Source organism: Leuresthes tenuis, unplaced genomic scaffold, assembly GCF_036924035.1.
Source record: "Leuresthes tenuis unplaced genomic scaffold, fLeuTen1.0.hap1 SCAF_17, whole genome shotgun sequence".
In the NCBI taxonomy this organism is placed as follows: domain Eukaryota; kingdom Metazoa; phylum Chordata; class Actinopteri; order Atheriniformes; family Atherinopsidae; genus Leuresthes; species Leuresthes tenuis.
In genome coordinates this window covers 21,772,283-21,792,664 of record NW_027325371.1, presented here as the reverse complement: position 1 = coordinate 21,792,664, position 20,382 = coordinate 21,772,283, and the positions used below count along the sequence as shown (strand labels likewise).

Genomic DNA, 20,382 nt, shown 5'->3' with positions numbered 1-20,382 from the left:
ACAGGCTCTGCCAGCTCCTCTCGGACATCAAGCCAATCAGGCTGTCCACTCCATGAAGCGCCGCCTTACGATGCCACGGCAACCAGGAAGGGGGAGGGACCAGGCGAAGGGAAGGTAGGACAGTCCCGAATCCCCACAGATTCAGTCTTCTGTAAAAGCACAGAAGTCTCATACAGGCAGTCGCCACCATCAGCTTCTGACTGCACCCTGATGAGAACGCAGACCCTCAGTCACCTCAACCACACTTAACACTCACTCTCATACTTGTACGCACACACTCACAAAAAAATACACCAAGATGTCCCAGCGGTTTCTGTCACAGCTGGCTTCGTCCGTGCTGCGAGTGTTCGGATGCAGCCACGACACGGTGAGTGTGTGAGCGGATCTTGTGGGAATCTTCTGCGTGTGTCCTTCTCTTATCAGTTACCTGCGATTCATCATTATTCGCTCCTTTTCGTTGCAGCTTCTCTTTTTCCATTGCAGTTTTTTTTTCACATTTTTATTGAGATAAATCTCTATACTCTAGTTGGTGTAATGATTGTTTGTTTGTGTGTGTGAGTGTGTGTGTGGAGGCAGGTGCCTAGGAATGTGCACGGTGTGGGTGGACTAGCTCAACACAAGAAGTGTGAAATCAGAGCTTACATCATGTACATTAAGATGGCATTTACTTAAGAGAGAGAGTGCGGTTATAAATTGATTTAACTTAATGTCTAAATCTCTTTTATTATGATATGTTATTTCAAGCTGATATACCACTGAGCATCTTAAATGGCAGGTGGTCATGGTGAATGTGTATATGTGCACACTCTGCTATGTAAGCCATGTTCCAGTGACCATCTGTTAGCTATAGTAGAGTCCTGATTCCTCAGCACCCATCCTGATACTTCCCTCGACAGGGTAACATGGAGGAAAGATGAGAGGGAACACCGATCATTTCTGAGGGACAGTGTGAACGAGAAAGAAAAGAGGCTCACAGAAAGATATTAAAACAAGGAGATAAAGATAAAGAGACAAAAAAAAACATCCGTGGGTCCTCATTTATGAAAAAGTTCTTAGATTTTACTAAAATAATTGGATCGTGTGCTTTCATCTGATTCCTACGAGATGTCAAGCAGAAAAACTTTGCTTAAAGAAGGCTGTAAGAATCCCATTTATAACTCACACACCTATAGTTAACAAGTCTCATTTCTGTTTCAGTAGACAGTCCCTATATGGTGACTTCCTTACATATAATGTCTACATGTGAGGGTTTAGTCAGATATGGTCATGGACCAAAACAGAAAAGTCATCTGGAAGAAATAATGAGTTGGTGTGCAAAGCCAAACACACTGATGCTGCAAACGTGATGGGATATAACTGGCATTATAAAAAAAAAAAGAAAAAAAAAGCCCTGCCTTAAACTGTAAGTTACAGAGCATAGCCACACATAAAATCTGTTAATTGTTTCTTCAAACCTTTAATAGTTCCTCTTACATTATTAAAAAGCTCATGCAAAGTTCATCTCAGACATGGAGGCACATGAGCTCAAAGTGCAATACAGGAAAATCTTTACACTACACCAAAACTTTGCAGAAAGATAAGATCATTTCCATGTCAAAGTAAGATTTTAAAAATAACTACGTCAGTGTGGTTTTCAGCTCAAGTTGTGATTAAGATTCAATTTTATTACAACACAATGAAGAGGTTCCTGTTGCTACAGTATTTTACCTGTTGGCCGGTCAAAGGCATTAAGAGCAAGACATTGCATGACTCGCTTAAACCTAAGTTGGTGGCAAAATTTATGGAAATCTTAACTGGTAAAGATTTTAAGCAAGTTGTTTCCACAGCAATAAACTAATCTGGAAATGATAAGGTCCAAGCTAAAGCACAGCTAATAAAATAGCTGTTGTGGGAGGCCAAGCATTTAGTTAAACTTACAGTAAGAGCCACATCAATGGAAGTTTATATGCGTCTTGTTTTATCTGGATATGCTTATATGAAGAAATATATGTGCCAGATTTGAAAGCAACTGAGAAAAACGTGATTATGCTTATGTGGTTGACATTGTTTGGCTAGTAAAGCTAATGTTAGCATAGGAAATAAAGGGTCATTGTTTCTATGAAATGTACAGAGTTGCTAAGCATTCAAAGCACTGCTGCATACAGGAACACAGGAAAATTGTGATGTTACCACTGACATGACAGCATATAGCACGGAAAAAAGAATAAATAGAGAAACTACTACATTTTTAGTTGTAATTGGTTGTGTTTTCTGGCGTTGTAGCATTTCTTATTTGCAGAAGATATTGAAGATACGTTTACATAATCAATAAATCAAATTTTAGTTAAATCAGGTCATACATTTTTACCACAATGCAGCTAACAGTCAACATGTTAGTCATTATTTTGAGTGGTCCGCCTGCCTGTGCTAACAGTACAAGTAAAGCTAATCCACAGAAGCATCCATGATGTAAGTCACTCGTCAGTTTCACTGAACAAATATGCTTCTGTTCTCAAAACAGACCTAAAGGACCAGACACGTCAGTACTATTTAAGCACCGCTTAGAAAATTTTTTCCATCTCTCCTTCAGACTTTAAAACGCATCAAAATGTTACATCAAACAGGACCAAATGCAGATTAGCTTGCTGTTGCTTGTCTGTAGCTCTAATTGTAGCATTTAAGATACTTAGGGCAGGTCTTCCTCCATCCTAACTTTAGCCTAGTTTTCACTACAGAGCCAAGAAGGGCTAATCAGGGCTAATTCAAGTACTCTAAGATGCCAGGTTTTAATGTTGGTCAGTCACTATAATCATTCATAAATGTATAATAAACAGTATGTTTCACACAGTAAAGCACAACAGCAAGCAACAACAACAGGACAGACATGGTAAACAGATCCTTTCTATAGTAACTAAACTGTGGCCCCTGTTCGACCCTACTTGGTCCTTCTGATGAAAAGTGGCTGTTGAAGAAACAGACACGGTGCCAGTGACTGCATGCCCCCTGTCTTTTCTCCTGTAGAGCTCAGAGGCCGTTGTCGAATGGCTGAGCGACTTTCAACTGCAGGTCTACGCTCCAAACTTCCTGGGTGCTGGGTATGACTTGCCCACCATTAGCCGAATGACCCCGGAGGTAAGGCAACTGAACCCTGACCCCCTGAACCCCAGAGATCCGATCACCCACCTCCAAGGACCACAATGGAAACAAGTCTGAACGACTTTGATTTGTGTTGTCCTTGATGCTTTCAAGATGCATGTACATCATTCCCCTTAAAAAGAAAGAAAAAAACTTGTGATCACAATATAACCACATAACCAATGTGACCTCAGCTGTCCTCTCCCTGCCTCCCATCACACCTGTCCTGGTTTAACCTCTGTCCCTTTACCCATGAGCTGGTGATATCCTCCCCTGTCTCTGACCCCAGAAATGTCACACTGCACTTGCATGAAATCCCAACATTGGAATTTACCAAAAGAAAAAAGGTTATTGTCATGCTGATGGTACAGTTCATGTTTTATCATGTGTATGAAGTAATTTTGCAAGATAACTAGTAGACAACTATGGTCTGGTCCTCTAAGGCTGAAATCCTAATACTTTAAGAAGTTAAATTGTATAAACAAAAGTAGGCCAAGAGGACGGATTAAAAAAGCATATATTCAATTCAATTCAATTAAATTTTATTTATATAGCGCCAGATTACAACAATTGTCATCTCAAGGCACTTAAGTAATATAGTCCAATTCAAGCCAATTGGAATTCAATTCATTGTAATCATAATCCAATTAATTCATATAGAGCCAATTAAAAAAATTAATATCCTAGCTAAGGAAACCAACAGATTGCACCGAAACTTGTCTTCAGTCCAATCTCCAGTCCTGAGCGTGCCTGTGGCGACTGTGGAAAGGAACGACTCCCTTTTAACAGGAAGAAACCTCTGGCAGAACCAGACTCAGGAAGGGTGGCCATCCGCCTCGACCAGCTGGGGTTTGAGAAGACTGAAAAGAGGGAAAAGAGGGGGGAAAAACACCATAACGCCATTCAAAGGATATCTGTTGGAACAGGGAAACATACGTTAATAACCACAATAATGTCACATGTACATAAAATCAATTGTGAAATCAAACAGGGGGAAAAAGAGAGCAAAGTGAGGAAAGGTGTGACAGATGAGGTCCCCCAGCAGTCTAAGCCTATAGCAGCTTAACTATGGGATGTTTCAGGATTACCTGAGCCATCCCTAACTATAAGCTTTATCAAAAAGGAAAGTTTTTAAAATCTTAAAATCTAACAGTACAAGTAAAATCAGTAAAATCTTAAAAGTGGAAACGGTGTCTGCTTCCCGGACATTTACTGGCAGCTTATTCCACAGAGAGGGGCCTGATAACTGAAGGCTCTACCTCCCATTCTACTTTTAGAAACTCTGGGAACAACAAGTAAACCTGCAGTTTGGGAGCGAAGTGCTCTGTTAGGAAAATACCTTACAATTAAATCTTTAAGATATGATGGAGCTCGGTCATTAAGAACTTTATATGTGAGAAGAAGAATCTTAAATTCTATTCTGAATTTAACAGGGAGCCAATGAAGAGAAGCTAAAACTGGAGAAACATGATCTCTCCTGTTAGTTCTCATCAGAACTCTGGCTGCAGCATTTTGGATCAGCTGGAGGCTTTTCAGAGAATATGTGGGACAGCCCAATAATAAGGAATTACAGTAGTCCAATCTTGAAGTAACAAATGCATGGACTAGTTTCTCTGCATCACCCTGAGACAGGATGTCCCTGATTTTAGCAATATTACGAAGGTGAAAGAAGGCAGTCCTAGAAACCAGTTTTATATGTGCGTCAAATGATAAATTCTGGTAAAAAATAACTCCAAGGTTCCTCACTGTAGAACTAGAAGCCAAGGAAATACCATCTAGAGTAACTATATAACTAGACAATTTCTCCCTGAAGCGCTCAGGTCCAAAGAGAACAACTTCAGTTTTGTCTGAATTTAAAAGCAGACAGTTCTGAGTCATCCAGGTCTTTATGTCTTTAAGACAGGCTTGTAGTCTGACCAACCTGTTGGTTTCATCTGGTTTCATAGATAAGTACAGCTGAGTATCATCAGCATAACAATGGAAATTTATGCCATGCTGTCTAATAATGTTACCTAATGGAAGCATGTATAGAGTAAAAAGAATCGGTCCAAGCACAGAACCCTGAGGAACTCCATGACTTACTCCAACGTGTGAGGAGGATTCTTCATTTACAAGAACAAACTGGAATCTATCAGATAAATATGACTTAAACCAGCCTAATGCAGTTCCTTTAATCCCAATAACATGTTCAAGTCTCTGTAACAGAATGCTGTGATCGATCGTATCAAATGCAGCACTGAGATCCAACAGGACAAGCACAGAAACAAGTCCGCTATCAGAATCTAACAGAAGATCATTGGTAACTTTCACCAGTGCTGTTTCTGTGCTATGATGCACTCTGAATCCTGACTGAAACTCTTCAAACAGAGTATTTCTATGTAAATGATCACAAAGTTGAACTGCAACTATTTTTTCAAGAACTTTGGACAAAAAAGGGAGATTGGATATAGGTCGATAATTAGCCAACACTTCTGAATCAAGAGTAGGTTTTTTAAGTAAAGGTTTAATTACAGCAACCTTAAAAGTCTGAGGTACATATCCTATCAACAAAGACCGATTGATCAAATCCAATACGGAAGTGTCAATTAAGGGGAAAACCTCCTTGAACAGTCTGGTTGGGATTGGGTCTAAAATACAAGTTGATGGTTTAGAAGAGACTATTGCTGTTGTTAGCTCAGAAAGATCAACTGTACAGAAGCTGTCTAAATACAATTCAGGTTCGAAAGATACTTCTAAAGCTGCTCTACTTGATGATACATCAGTGATAATAATGGGAAGGATTCCATTAATCTTCTCTCTGATAGAAACAATTTTATTGATGAAGAATCTCATGAAATCATCACTGCTGAGAGTTAAAGGAAGAGTTAAAGTATTGTTGTTTAGATAAAAATGCATCAAATAAGAATGAAATAATATTAGTCAAAGTGTGCAGAAATATATTAAAAGTGCTTTTAATAAAAGTATTTTTGTTCGGTGTAAAGTACACACAAGGGACTTTTCAGCCAGTGGAGAACTGTTGTGATCCTCATTCATGAAGAGCATTCTGGTGATTTTCCTTCCAAAACATAACAGGAACTCCCTGAACCGCTCTTTCACATTGTTAGCTGGGATCATGCCTTGTCATCAAAAATCTACAGATAGAAATACCTGGTGATCCAGTGTAGTCAGATGACCTCATTTTATGGGCACATGATGCTGCTGGACCTCGACCTGACAAATGAAGCAACCCCAGATCATAATGCTGCTGCTTCCACAGGCTTCTATAGGAGGTACGAGTCTGCAGAACTTCATCTGTCGCTCTTCTTACTCCAATGACTCTTTGGAAAAGAGCAAATCTAGACTCATCCGACCACATGAACTCCTATCTCACTGCCTTTGCACTCAGGGTTAAATAACTACCCGCTGTTACCTGCTCAAACTAAACAAATAAATATGAAGGGAAGCGATTAATCATGCTTCTATAGTTACGTTCAACCAGTCTTCATTTAGCTCCTATGTTTAAAGTTTTCAACGGGTTTCCAATGTGATTGTAAAAAACTTGCGATCAGTTCTAATGTAATGAATAAAACATGTCTTAAATTGTACATCATGTCTTCATGTCTTTTAAATTTTGAGCCACCATTTGAATCCCCTGCACTAAACCACATTAAAAAATGAACTTACAGCAGACGTATGAATCCATCCATTCGGCCTCCTGACTCCTCCATCACCCCCAACACAAAGCAATTTCACTGCTGCTCTCTGCTCACCAACATATAAATAATTTTCAGCATTTATAAATTATTTATATGTATATACACTACGTGCATGTTGAAGGGGTCGCAGCAGCGCTGACTTTAAAAAGGCTTCTCATAAGGCATAAAGTATCTCACAGAATGGAGGTCTCTTCCTCTGATATGAGTAATGTAATCGCCTCTGTGGGTGGGTGTGTGAATCGTGGGCGCGAATGTTGGTGTATTCTGTAAAAGTGTGTTGTTGTGTGTCTAATAAAACTACTCCCGAGTTAAACGAGAGCAAAATTATCATGATAATGTGCTTCTTTATCGGTTGATGCGTGACTGTAATTCACAAATAAATGTGTCTTTTTTGTTTGAAAAAAGTGAGACAAAATTTAAATGACAATTTCATGAAGAATCGGGTTTATGTTTGCTTTCTTTTTTCTTTTTATTAGATGCTTCCTACCACTGCAGACATTTGCTTTTGTTCCCCTTGGTTTTCTGTTGATTTTGACACATTTGCATATCTGCTCCATCCTCCTAAACTGGCGGAAGCTTTCATCAGATGTCATTCTGTCGCTTGAGTTTGCAAGTTTTCCTCTTTGTGTGTGTGTGTGTGTGTGTGAGAGAGAGGGAGAGAGAGACACTGCTGGACTCTTGGGGTGATTTTACACCATGTTGTGGAAGAAAATGTCACTAGTGTCTTACATGTGAGTTTGCTTGTGTGTGTGCAGGATCTCACAGCGATTGGAATAACTAAACCAGGTCACAGAAAGAAGATGACTTCGGAGATTAACAAGCTAAGTGTCACAGAGTGGCTGCCTGATCAGAAACCTGTGAGTAAAGCTCAACAAACACACACGCACACAGACATCCACAAGACCCCTTCCTGGTAAAGTGTTTCCTATCGTGCTAAAACTATGAGCAATATTTTCATTATCTGGTTGAAAGATGCACATCCTGTCTTTTCTTTAGGCTGTGCTGGCCATTATTGTCCACTTATGAGAGCTACACGTTGGTCAGCCCTGATCCATCGTGACTTGAACTGTTAAGCTTGATTAGCAGACATTTGTTTTTGGTTTTCCTCCAGAACAACCTGGGAGAATGGTTGTCTGCCATCGGTCTCAGCCAGTACCACCAGGTGTTGGTGCTGAACGGTTACGAAAACATTGACTTTATCACTGACATCACCTGGGAAGACCTGCAAGAAATAGGCATCACCAAACTAGGTATACACATATGTTGTGTACACACCAATGCATTTTTTTAAATGTATTATAATATATGATCTCCCTTATGGTAGATTCAGAATTTTTGTCTACTATCAGGTACCATCATCAAGCTTATAAAGCTAATCTTCTATTACTGAGTCAGCCTGGTTTATGTATTCTTTGGCCACATGAACAGATAAATGGGTTGAAAGAGACCTGTTGCTAAGTCAAAAATGTAAATATCTTCACTTTTTACATATATACATATATATATATATATATATACTCAAAATCAGAGTAAAAACACAGTGTTATAACAACATAGTGACTACTTCCAAACCGCTTCTAGCTAACTATACTTCTCCCAACTTTAGCCACCTAAAATGCATTGCAATGCAGCTTTATGCCTCAATTACACGTTGTTTGTCAGTATGTGAATCACCCTCACCTTAATCTTTCCAAATTCAAAATTTGCCTTGAGTACGCTAACATTTTATAACTTTTGCGAAGGATTTCAGTAAGACTGTACAGCGTACCAGGAACTTTGATAAACAAAGTAGCAATCACCCTAACAAACTACTAGCTTTGCAGTCAAACTGATCACTGGGTTTCGAACACAATCAAGTGAAAACTTAATTTTATTAATTTAGTTTAGGGGTTTTCTGAATACAAAAAATGAATAAAAAAAGTGCAAAAATAGCAATTTAGAGACTACCTCCAAATAACAGCTTCTAGTTAACTTTACCTCATCCAACTTTAGCTAACATTTTTCTAAAAGTGTAAACTTAAAATGTAGTTTATATTGCGATTCAATTCAAATCAATTAAATTTTATTTATATAGCGCCAGATTACAACAATTGTCATCTCAAGGTACTTAAGTAATATAGTCCAATTCAAGCCAATTGGAATTCAATTCAGCCTCATTTCCAAATGCGTTGTTTGTCCATATGTGTATCAACTAAAAGAACGTCCATCCTAATGACAGTCACCTTAATCTCCGAAAGAAGAGTGAAACTCTCCCCTTGATGTTTGTTTTATTTTTTCCACACATAAAAGTGGACGGGAAACCTGTTAACATTTGCCTCGTAAAATCATCCATCGAGAAACAAAAAACTATTTCCTTGAACACAAGTGGGCATAGTCCGTACATTTCATACCAAACAGTGCAGTGTCAGGGTGATTCGCATACCGTGCACAGGCTGGAGTAGCATTATGCTAGTGTTACCTTATGCTAGGTAGTTAGCTGAAAAACACTTAGCTGCAGATCTTTTCAAATAAGTCAACTTGTGTTGCCAGACAGTCCTCTTGATCTTATTGCCTGTTTCAGGGTTTATGTTCATATATTGAGGGAAGATCTACATGTTTGTTATTATCATAACAACGGCCAAATTGTTATTTAATGTAGCTGAACTGTGACTCCAACCTAACACTGTTTTAGGTCACCAGAAGAAGCTGATGCTGGCAGTCAAGCGGCTCGCTGAAATGCAGCGCAATTCAGATGGGCGGGCCTCCCTCAGAAAGAAGCCCCCGCCAATCACACAGCAGCAGGAAGTCATGTCAATGGACAGCCCGCCCCCAGATGGTGAGCTAACAGACGATAGTTTGATTACAATTGAATGAAATCTCCTAAACACTTTCACTGAAGTTATGCTTCTCTAATAGGACTGTCGATACTTAATAAGACCTCTATTGATATTGAAATAAAATCTTCTCTTCTGTCAGAGCTCATGTCTCCGAAGCTGAGCACCTTCCAGGACAGTGAGTTGAGCACCGAGCTCCAAAGTGCCATGACCCAGCCAGGTCAGGAGGTTAAAGTTCAGCGAACACGCACCCTCAGCAAAGACCACGATGAAGTGATCACAGGAGGAGGTGGTGGTGGGCCGCCCAAGAAGGAGGCACGGACTATGAGGCAGCAGAGCAGCCAAGGAAGCACCTCCTCCCATAGAGGCAGCGTGTCCTCGCAGGGAAAACACCGTCACTCCCACTCCCAGCCTGCACCTCCTTACACACCCCCTCACACACCTACCAAGACCAGGAATTCATCCTCCTCCTCTACCTCCTCTGTTCAGAGTTCTGCTTCCCCACAGACCAAGCCCAAGCCTTCTCCTCAGTCAGTCCAGGGGGAGCAACCTCAGTCGCCACGCTCCCACCCGCCTCAGTCTCCAACCCACCGTGGGGCTCCATGTCAACTCCCACAGCAGCAGCAACCTCAAGTCCAGCTGCAGCACCAGGTGCACCCTCAGCCCCACCCACAGACACAAGTTATGGAAGTTCGAGAGAGCCAGCAGCCACAGGTCCCACTCCTCTGTCTACCACCTGAGGCCGAAGTGGCAGAGGCAGAAGGAGCAGAACCCTCGGCTCTTCAGCAGAAACGTGCACACAGTCTCAACCGATATGCCGTCTCAGACGGAGAGTGCGATGAGAGGGAAGGAGGAGGACGAGGTGGAGGAGAAAGAGACACAGAGGTCGCAGGAGGTCAAGCCTCGACCGCTGTGAGAGGGGAGGGAAGGAAGTATGCCACAGTTACCCACCGCGTCAGCCGCAGCCACTCTGTCCGCAATCAGGACAAAGCTGCCAACCGGGGCCAGGCCCAGTCCTTTGCCTTGCGTCAGAAGAAGAAAGGTCCACCGCCGCCACCTCCCAAACGCTCCAGCTCTGCTATCTCCAGCTCGAACTCCAACCTGACAGAGGCCAATGCACAGCCGCAGACACACACGACCACAGGGGGGATGTTGGATGTGCCTTACCACCAACAGCGGCGAGCCAGTGACCTCGGGATGTCTGTGGAGACGACTGCTGTGGAGACGAGCAGTGTGGGTAGCGTGAGGAGCATTGCCGCCATGTTAGAAATGTCTTCAATAGGGGGTGGAGCCAAAGGGATGGCACTGCAGAAGAATTTCCTGCAGGTACGGTACCTACCTGTGTCTTTAGAAAAATGTATTACCTTTAGTTGTAAACAAGTTAAGCATAGTGAACCACTGTTATGGTGTTTTGTGTGTTAAACCAGGTGGGCAAAACACGTGATGCCATCGGTCTGGACGGCGAGGTGGTGAACCGGCGGCGGACCATCAGTGGCCCTGTTACTGAGCTGGTGGCAGCTGCCAGGTGGGACCAGCCTACTCCTGTGCCAGTACCGCCATCCTCCACCCAGCTCGAATCCTCCCCTCCCTCCGTAAATTCCTCCTCGCCCCAACCCCCGTCCTCCCCCCACCCTGGCTCGGGAGGCAGCGGTAGCTCATCAGAGAATCTGCCGTTTGCCGAGGAGGGAAGCCTTACCATCCGTCGCCAGGGTCGAGGAGAAGGAGAAGGACAGGTAACTATCTATATATGTTTGTCTGTCTGTCTGTCTATCTATCTATCTATCTATCTATCTATCTATCTATCTATCTATCTATCTATCTATCTATCTATCTATCTATCTATCTATCTATCTATCTATCTATCTATCTATCTATCTATCTATCTATCTATCTATCTATCTATCTATCTATCTATCTATCTATCTATCTATCTATCTATCTTACCTACCTACATTATTTATGTAATGTGCTAAAGTTAAATGTGATCTATTACAAATCCATAGCAACTTGTCTGTGCTCGATAAGCTTTATTTGTCTTTTCCATGTATCTTTGTCAATGCTCTGACTGTTTGTGCAAGAATGACCTCTTATCACGAATGTATGAATTTTCCGTTAGTGTGTATTTTGTGTCTGCCTGCAGGGTGACGGCCAGGATCCCCAGGGAGACAGCGGTTATACCCAGGAAGACATGGTTGAAGCTACAGCTACCCTAAAGCGACGGCCCCGCAGTTCCAAGCCACACCCCAACGGCTCAGATTTCACCCTCCAGGAGTCGTCCACGGTCAAACGGCGGCCCAAGAGCCGCGACAAGGAGCCTGATGGCTTCTCAGAACTGGCTGCCACTAACGGAGAACCTGTGGGCACCGGACAGCCTAACACCACACAGCCAGTCCCCTTCCAGAACGGCACGGCCACCGTGAAACGCCGCCCGGTGTCTGATGCTGGCGTGACGGAACAACTGCAACCTCAACCCCAACATCAACCTCAACAAGTGACTGCAGCCTCTCGCAGGGACAGTTTGGACCAAGGAGCTCCAGCTGCAAATGAAGGAGGTCCTGTGAGGAAACCAAAGCCCCCAGTCTCCCCAAAGCCTATCGTGGCTCAGATAAAGAGACAGGGAGGACCTCAGACCCCCCCACATGCTGCCTCCAATAAGAGAGTTCCGCTGCCGGGCCCTGGGACGCCTGGAAGTCCAGGTACTCACTTTGTGTGTCTGTGATCATATCTGTTCAAAATCCCAGCATCATGACATGGCATAAAAAGTCAGCCTTAATAACGACGTTCATGAAATGTCATGAAATGTGCGTTAGATTCGTTACACCTGACCCCCATCCTATAAAACAAGCACATTGTCCCGCTACATGGGGGGCAAGAGGGATTTGTGCTGTAATATATGTAAAATAATTTAGGCTGCTTGTGTAAGCAAATGTTATGCTGTTTTTAATTTTTATGGATAACAACTTATGAATTTGAGTTTCTGGATTTGGAGTCTACCAGCTAAATCAAAGAGAGATGAATGATCATCAGAGCTGTTAGAATAAACCCCTGCGGATACATTTAAATTATCCTCATTAGACTTTTTATTCTCATATATTCTCAGTTGGTACAGAAACAAATCGGAGGGATCATAAGGGGCTTTCAGACAAAACCATTCAAGTAACACCCTGAGGGTAGTTAGGGAATGTCAAGCTCCACTGATAACAACATACCCTCAAGGGTTTTTCTTTTTTTCTTGTTGCATTTGCACCCCCGAATGTCAAGCAGACATTTTATTACTTCCACTGCACACAAGCTCAGTAATGCTGGGAGATTACCTTCAGTCCATGTCCTTGTGTTTTGTTTAAGGCTGATTTATTAAGTCTTACCAATGTTTCCACTGGGATATGGGTATGATACCCAGAATAATGGCAGATTTTGTTGTTCACTCATGTTTTAGCCGATTCATGTACCTTTATGCCCTTTTGACCAATCACTATAAGCTTATGTCATAAATGACAACTCTTGGCTTAGAGTAGTAAATTACTCACAATAAACTTAGGCCCCCAGGAATGACTGTGGCTGGTCACTAAATTTGTATTACCATTTTCCCTCTCTGTGCAGTTGAAGGTAAGAAGATCCCTCCACCAGTCTCGCCCAAACCAGCGCCCCCACCCACAGCACCCAAACCAGCCAAGCTCATCCACTCCATGACCAGCCCCTCCTCCTCGACCACGGTTCCTGCCCCAGCAAAGCAGCAATCCACAGTGACCAGGCAGACCAGCTCACCCCCTTCCTTCCCACCATCTAACACTCCCAGCCCACCAAATGCCAAGCCGACAAGCCCTGCTTCCCAAAGCCCTCACACGCCACTGACCCCCACTACGCCACAGACACCCCAGACCCCTGCCACTCCCAGCCCCACCCTTCCTCCCGTCAAGCCACCCCGCTCCTCCATTGGGGGCGTGTCAGTGGATAGTGGGATTGCAGGGGGCGGGTTCACACCACCGGCCACTGCAACAACAGACTTTGGCATGGATTCTTTGGTGCATCAGAAGTTGGAGGAGACGAGCGCATCTTTGGCTGCTGCTCTGCAGGCTGTGGAGGATAAGATACTCCAGCACGAAGAGTAAGGAGCACACACAAACAAGCAGATATCAGCACAGCACACATTCATAGTCAATTCACCGCCCACTTTTCAATAAACACATTTACATTCAACAGAAGCCATGTAATGGCTTCTTTAGACTGAGACTAAGTTTCTGCAGCAACTCTCTGTATTACAAACCCACATCTACATCTTCATGTTTCTGCCTGCATTACATGCAAGTCCTTAGCTTGTTTGTTATTATAGGTAAGATTCCCACTCACTGCACTGGCAAATTTACTCCTTTTAAGTACAAACACGCTGCTCTCTGGAAAACTTGACCTTACATATTATCTGAGCACTGCAAGGACCTGTTCCTCAGTGGTCCAGTCAGAAAGATCAATGGTCCTTTTATGGAACTGCTTCATCAAATTTTCAGGAGTGGTCTAAGGGTTTAGTTACTTACAAGAGGAGTGAACGCTATTAAAATGTTTTTTCTTTTCTGTTGCAACTCAGTGAGATTGAACTTAAGAAATGACTATCAAAATGTTTATCAGCACCACCTTTTTTAGAACTGCTTTCACAAATCTTTAAATAGTGGTTTGTATCTTTTCCTATCGGATGCTGTAATCTTATGCCTCTGTGTGTGTGTGTGTGTGTTTGTCCACATCCAGCTCTGTGGTTGAACAGAAGACCACGGTGAGCATTCTCGATGACATTGGCAGCATGTTCGATGACCTGGCCGACCAGCTGGACGCCATGTTGGAGTAACTCCAGAAACCAATAAGCGTGTCTCCACGGCAACACTGCATCAGGAATGACTCAGATGGCGCAACGCAAGGCATGCCTCTCTTATCTCTCGCTCCTCCTCTCTCTGCCGTGCTCGTCCCCTCTACGTTCTTAACTGCTGTCCGTCCATTCGTCCGCCGCCGCTCCACAAAAAAACGCCATTCTTCCCTTTTCCTCCCGTTTCCAGTCGCTCGATGCTAGAACGATGATGAAACAGCGCCAAAGGCCTGGACAGACGTGTGGCAGAGAGAAAGAGCAAGAATAGGCACTAAAAGACAAGGACTGTGGGGGGGGGGAGAAAAAAAAAGGACCAAATGACTTACAGGGAGAGGAAATAGAAAAAGTAATACTTAAGCAGGTGAGATGAAGAAACACACCAAAGTGGAGGAGACTGCAGTCTTTTAAGAACTCCACATAGACTCTTTCAGCGAACAAATACTAATACTGATTGAAAAACCAACTGTGTAATGACTCATAGTGTGGTATGTGTACATTCTAAGCATGGAGAGTTTATATCTACTGAAAAAGTCCTGCATTAGCACAGTAATATATGATATACTGATAAATATAAATCTCTAGCTCTTTGGTTTAATGTCTTGGTTCTGTGTGGAATGGTGACCTCTGGTGTTGTGATGATGTAAATGACTTGGTGGAAATTTTTTTATCTGTGACCAAAACGAGACTATTCAGCTCCTGAGGGGTGTGTGTGTGTCTGTGTGTGTCTGTGCATGTGATCAATCGAGGCAGTATGACAGATGTGTGTAAGTTGAGTTTCAGGATCAAATACAGTTTTCGGCCCTGGCTGCATCTCTGTCACATGCTCATCATCAGCCGGCATATGCAGACACACACATATACACACACACAGGAGAAGCACAATGACCCATGCAGCTGGCTTGCGTGCACACACAAACACACGCTCACACATGCGCGCACCGGAGTCTTCACAATATGAAGTGAAATCAAAGGGAAGGGGAAAACTGTAGTATGGCTACGTCAGGTTGCCTAGGGGATAAGGTAAAGTTTGGGAGTGTTTTTGAGAAGTATGGAAGGGCAGAGACAGAATAGTCTGACATTTCTCGGGATCAATGGTGAGATGAGGCCAAACTTCCTCGTGTAGTGCAGCACAAGCACCGCAGTCATAGCTGTGCATATAGAAAGAGGGCTTCAAAAACACTGCTGACTGATGAGTTAAAGCAGCAAAGCTCAGGTCTCCCAGTAAGGTCCACTCTCAGTCTGTCCCCTTACTGACGCGGCACCTAAACTTTTGCCGTAAACAAAGCAGCAACCCAACACCACCGATCTCTTGTTTCTCAGATTTTAAATTTTGTGCAGCATTGAGTCATAGTAAATTTAATGTTTGTTTTTGACACTGTTTATGTCGACATCCAATACACACAATTCCAGATGCTGTGTTCCATTTGCCCCAAAAAACACCCATCAGTCCCCAAGTTGACCGTTGTTGTGGTTGCAAGTCGGGAAAACCGTTCTACCTTTATTAGCCTGCCTGTTAGCCACTTATTCTGAGTTGCATTCTCATCTTCTTCTGTTAAAATCAACTTTGCTACTGGAAACAACAATCTCCAAGTTCCCAACTAAAAGGCTGAAAACGGTTTTCAGGAACGTGTTTCCAACAGGATCATTCCTGCATGTTTGCCTCCCTGCTTCCCCAATAACACTAATTTGCAGGAGCATTGTTGCTGCGTCCACGGCTTTGCACAGACCAAGCAGATTTTGATTGCTTAAAACAAATGCACAGCATTATGGGGGTAGCCCTTGCTACCACAAGCTTTTAATTACATAAATGCATGTGTATAATGGCAACCTTGCATATTCTGCAACTGAAGTTGAAAATATGATCTCTGAATTGGAAAAAAAGAAGAGAAAGAAAACTTGGGCACAAAGTCAGATTTCCTAATAAAGGTAGCTCATCAGCTAAGCTCATTATCTTTCTTTTCTTATTGTCAATTAATTAAGACAATGGACAAAGTCCTGGTTCAGCATTATAAGCTCATGTCTTTCCTCAGTGAGCATTTGTTGTTAATAGCAAAGCGACTGAGCGACCCAGAGGCAGCCATGTTTTTTTTCTCACTTTATGCGTCACAGTTGTAAAAGTCTAAATTATGTTTTGGTTTCTTTCCAACCTCCCAGATACACCAAACATAGGATCAAAATCCTCTGTTGCCACCATGTGTTGTTTATTTGGCATATCAAGTAAAGCACATAGGCAGTTATGTAAATAATTGTGCTCACAACTGAGTCGGCTGTTGTTGTGAGAACATGGTTAAAAGGCAAGTAAAGCTGGGGCGCTCGACTGATTAAGCAGGCGCCCCGTGTACAGATGCTGTAGGTCCTCGATGCAGCTGGCCCAAAGCTGGCCCTATGCTGCCTGACTTCCCCCACTCTCTGCCCTCTTTCCTGTCCACCTCCAGTCATATAAAGGCCACCAGTGGCCAAAACAACGTATACAAAGGCAAGTAAAGCTGTGGCCGAACCCTGACCAGACATGATGGCGCCACTACCATGCTTCATGCTGGGAATGCTGTTCATGATGATGTCAGGCCCAAAAGCAAATGTTGTTCCAAACATAGAATTATCTGGCAATATTCTGGCAAACTAGAAGATTTTAAGGACTCTTTTTTTCTTAAAAGCTCTTACACTATGTTGCAGACGGTGTGGTATCAGACCATATGTTATTGTAGATTCAGTCTTTTGCTTTTCAGTAATGTTGGCATCCAGGGCTTCATGATGGCAGCTTTGCCACAATGCTAACTTACCTAAATGTATATGGTATGTTACAATTAAAACCTGGGTGAAAACCCCAGATTATACAAAGGGTTTCTCAGTAACTGGCTGCCCTGGGAATGATTCAGATGTGTCCTTTTGAAGCCTCTTTTATGTTTATTAAATCTACATTAAAACTGCTCTGACTCAGTGTGTTGAACATTAAAAACCTTTGGGCAGTGAATGCTAATATTCCATGCCCTGTATACAATGTGGTGAGGTAGCTAAAGGTCAAACAGTACCATTGTGCTACAACTGGGTCAGCAGAACACCTTGAATTAATGAATGTCAGTTAATTCTGGAACAACAGACATGAAATACCTCTATTCAATGCAGATTGGTCACATCTAGATGATAGCGGATCTGGTTAATAAGGCCAGCCTCAATAACGCACCCCCAGTTTCATGATTATGTGTTGTTTAGATTAAATGAAATCCAATGCAATCCACATCCTGACACTCCAACTATCCCCTCTCGCTTCCAACCACTCAACCAGTTTTGCCATGACAATCTTCATCATCACCATTCTCACCGGCATCACCGTGGTTACTGTTGTGTGTTGACATGATTTTGTGTAAATGGGATTGAAAAAAAAAAACATAAATAAAAAGCTGTCGGAATGGAGTGAGCAGCGGTGGAGATCTGTGAAGCCTGATGGTTTATTTCTGTACGATAACTGACCGGAAGTTGGTGCTACAGTCCAATTTTATCCATTTCCAACTCGGCCCATTAAGAAAATCAAGGTTTCACGGTCTCATGGCAGCCACACTCCTCATATATGAAGAAATAACAATTCTGAGAATAGTTGTGGTATTTAAATTCTGATCACATAGAGATTATATATATATAAATGGATATTTGCAAAAAAAAAATTAAGAAGTGTATTTATGATTGTGTGTGTGATCCTGAAAAGTATTTTTCAAAGTAAACAGATCTAATCTGAGTGTTGAATCAGTTTGCTTCTCCATGCTTAAGTGGTCTGAGCTAATGAATCATTGTAGGATACCATGTTGGGATATTTCCAGGAAGTGTTATTTTTTATTATGATTATTATTATTATTATTTATATTGTTTTCTCTGCCTACATGTGTCCAGGTGTGGCAATGTGTATAATACAAGCAACTCTTGTTCTTCACTTTTATTATATTTTGCATTGTTTTCATTTTTACTTTAAAACATGTGCCTTGCTTTGTGATTTTGGTCTGACTTCAATACAGTAGATGGGTATGTACAAAATCAGGGGATCGCTTCTCTTTTTCCATACTTGATGATACTTTGAAATTTCTGCTGCCGCCTCGTTTTACTTCACACTTTAGCTGCCCTGCAAGAAATCTCAAGTCCTCTCTATCCGACTGAACAACTGGACAAACGTCTTTTTCCAACAAAACAGCCAAACTTTACCCACTTCGCAAAATGTGGTCACATGCTAGCTGCACGGCATTTTTTTCTTTAATGTAGAAAAAATAGATTGACGAAATGCACTTCAAAGACACAGATGACAAAACTGACGTCACAAAATGAATAAATGGAAAGAAAACCAGCGAGCCCACTAACATCTGGTTTGTTTGATGTGTGAAATACTTAGCTGTTTCCTATCTGTGTTCTGAGGTGATCAAGATGGAAAGAGCCCTGCATACACTGCAGTCACCATTTAACCTGAATGTTAATTTATATATGGGACACGTATGTAACAGGAACAGATGTCACACATTTAAAACTCAACTTCAAATGCAAAGAAACAAGATGTCGTGTCAAGAATAGAGATCCGTCCTTAAAAAATGTTTCAGTTAGAGTTTGAAGTGATCCCAATCAGGAACTAGCTTGAATCCAGCAAGAAAGGGACCTCAACATATTAATCCCCCTAACAACACAGTCACTATATAGAATGTTCCACGTTTCTGCACATGAAACTCTGAGTGGAACTACTCTATAGACTATGGACTATACATGAGTCCATGTATATAATGTATAGAATATATACTGTATATATATGGATGGCCTTGGGGTCTGAACATATTTTATTGCTCCTTTTGATACCATTTTCTTCTTTCACTTGTGTAGCTTTGAAAATGAGAAGGTATTTAAATGGAAGCTGTTGAATGTAACTGTGGGAGCAGTAACAGAAACTCGTCACGCATGGCAGCGAGCCTTTAGCCTGGCTGCCTGCGAGCATCCCCTGCAGACCTGGTCCCTCCTGCATCCAGAGCTGACTGCTCTGTTTTACTTAGATGTACATGTTGTGTGTATTTTAACATGTAAACACATAGATACACTAACTGAAATGACAGTTTTTCATTAGATGTGTATCAAAATACAAAAACAATTTTCCCACATCTGCTAGCTAAAAGATCAATGACCCATATATATTTTTGTCCGGTTAGGTGTATGGGTCAGTTTTTTATGCTTTTGTCAAAGGTGTGAGTGAGTTTGGGTTCAATCCTCAGTTGCGCAAGAATCCTCATAATTTTGGTTAATTACTAACCTCTAACGTTAATGTTTTGGATGTAATGCAAATAAGTGACACGTACCTCTTCAAAATGTGTGGCATACGTCCTGGGGAATCGTTTTTTCTTCACTGGGTATGATTTTAGGCAGGGCCCCCTTGTTAGTGACATGATGCTAAATAACGTTTTAGATTTTTCTTTTTTAAATGTCATGGAGAAAATGCTCAACTCGGGCACGACATGGGCAACATGTATTTATCTGTGAAGCCCGCCTGCAGTATGTAAGTAATGAAGTGACTCATTTCTGATTTTTTTAAGGGCTATGTGGACACAGAAATCCAGTCCAGTTTCACTTCAGTTTATGGTCCTTTCAGACAGTTAATTCGGATACAATGCAGTGTATACACAAGTGTGTTGTCATAAACCTACAGCACTACTACAGCGCTGCAAGCAATAGCCTCTAAAACAGCAAAAACAAGCCGTTTAGCTGTTCTTTTCCTTCTTTATTTAGCTGGACAAACATTTGGAGTTAAGAGCTGAATGTCACCTTCATTTTTGTTGTGTTAGCTTTTATTTTTAGAATTGTTTGTACGTCTCAGTCTAATCTCCCAAGTGGTCTCACAAATATTACATTTTCTTTTGTGGTTGATGCTAATAATGACACACACAAAAAGGCATGA

General features: G+C 42.0%; 1 protein-coding gene across 5 annotated transcripts in view; it reads left to right on the top strand.

The window, feature by feature from the left end:
* Window positions 1–19,257, top strand: part of caskin1 (CASK interacting protein 1) — a 121,563-nt gene extending 102,306 nt beyond the window's left edge. For 4 of the 5 annotated variants that reach the window (XM_072368648.1, XM_072368646.1, XM_072368650.1 and 1 more), the window contains 9 exons: window positions 5–114; window positions 7,565–7,666; window positions 7,921–8,059; window positions 9,481–9,624; window positions 9,765–10,948; window positions 11,050–11,355; window positions 11,739–12,318; window positions 13,223–13,727; window positions 14,360–19,257. In XM_072368648.1, the coding sequence (XP_072224749.1) occupies window positions 5–114; window positions 7,565–7,666; window positions 7,921–8,059; window positions 9,481–9,624; window positions 9,765–10,948; window positions 11,050–11,355; window positions 11,739–12,318; window positions 13,223–13,727; window positions 14,360–14,456 (3,167 nt within the window). In that variant the 3' untranslated portion in view covers window positions 14,457–19,257. The remainder of the gene's footprint in view (window positions 1–4; window positions 115–7,564; window positions 7,667–7,920; window positions 8,060–9,480; window positions 9,625–9,764; window positions 10,949–11,049; window positions 11,356–11,738; window positions 12,319–13,222; window positions 13,728–14,359) is intronic. The other variant, XM_072368647.1, reaches the window with a different exon arrangement.
* The last annotated feature ends 1,125 nt before the right edge of the window (window positions 19,258–20,382 follow it).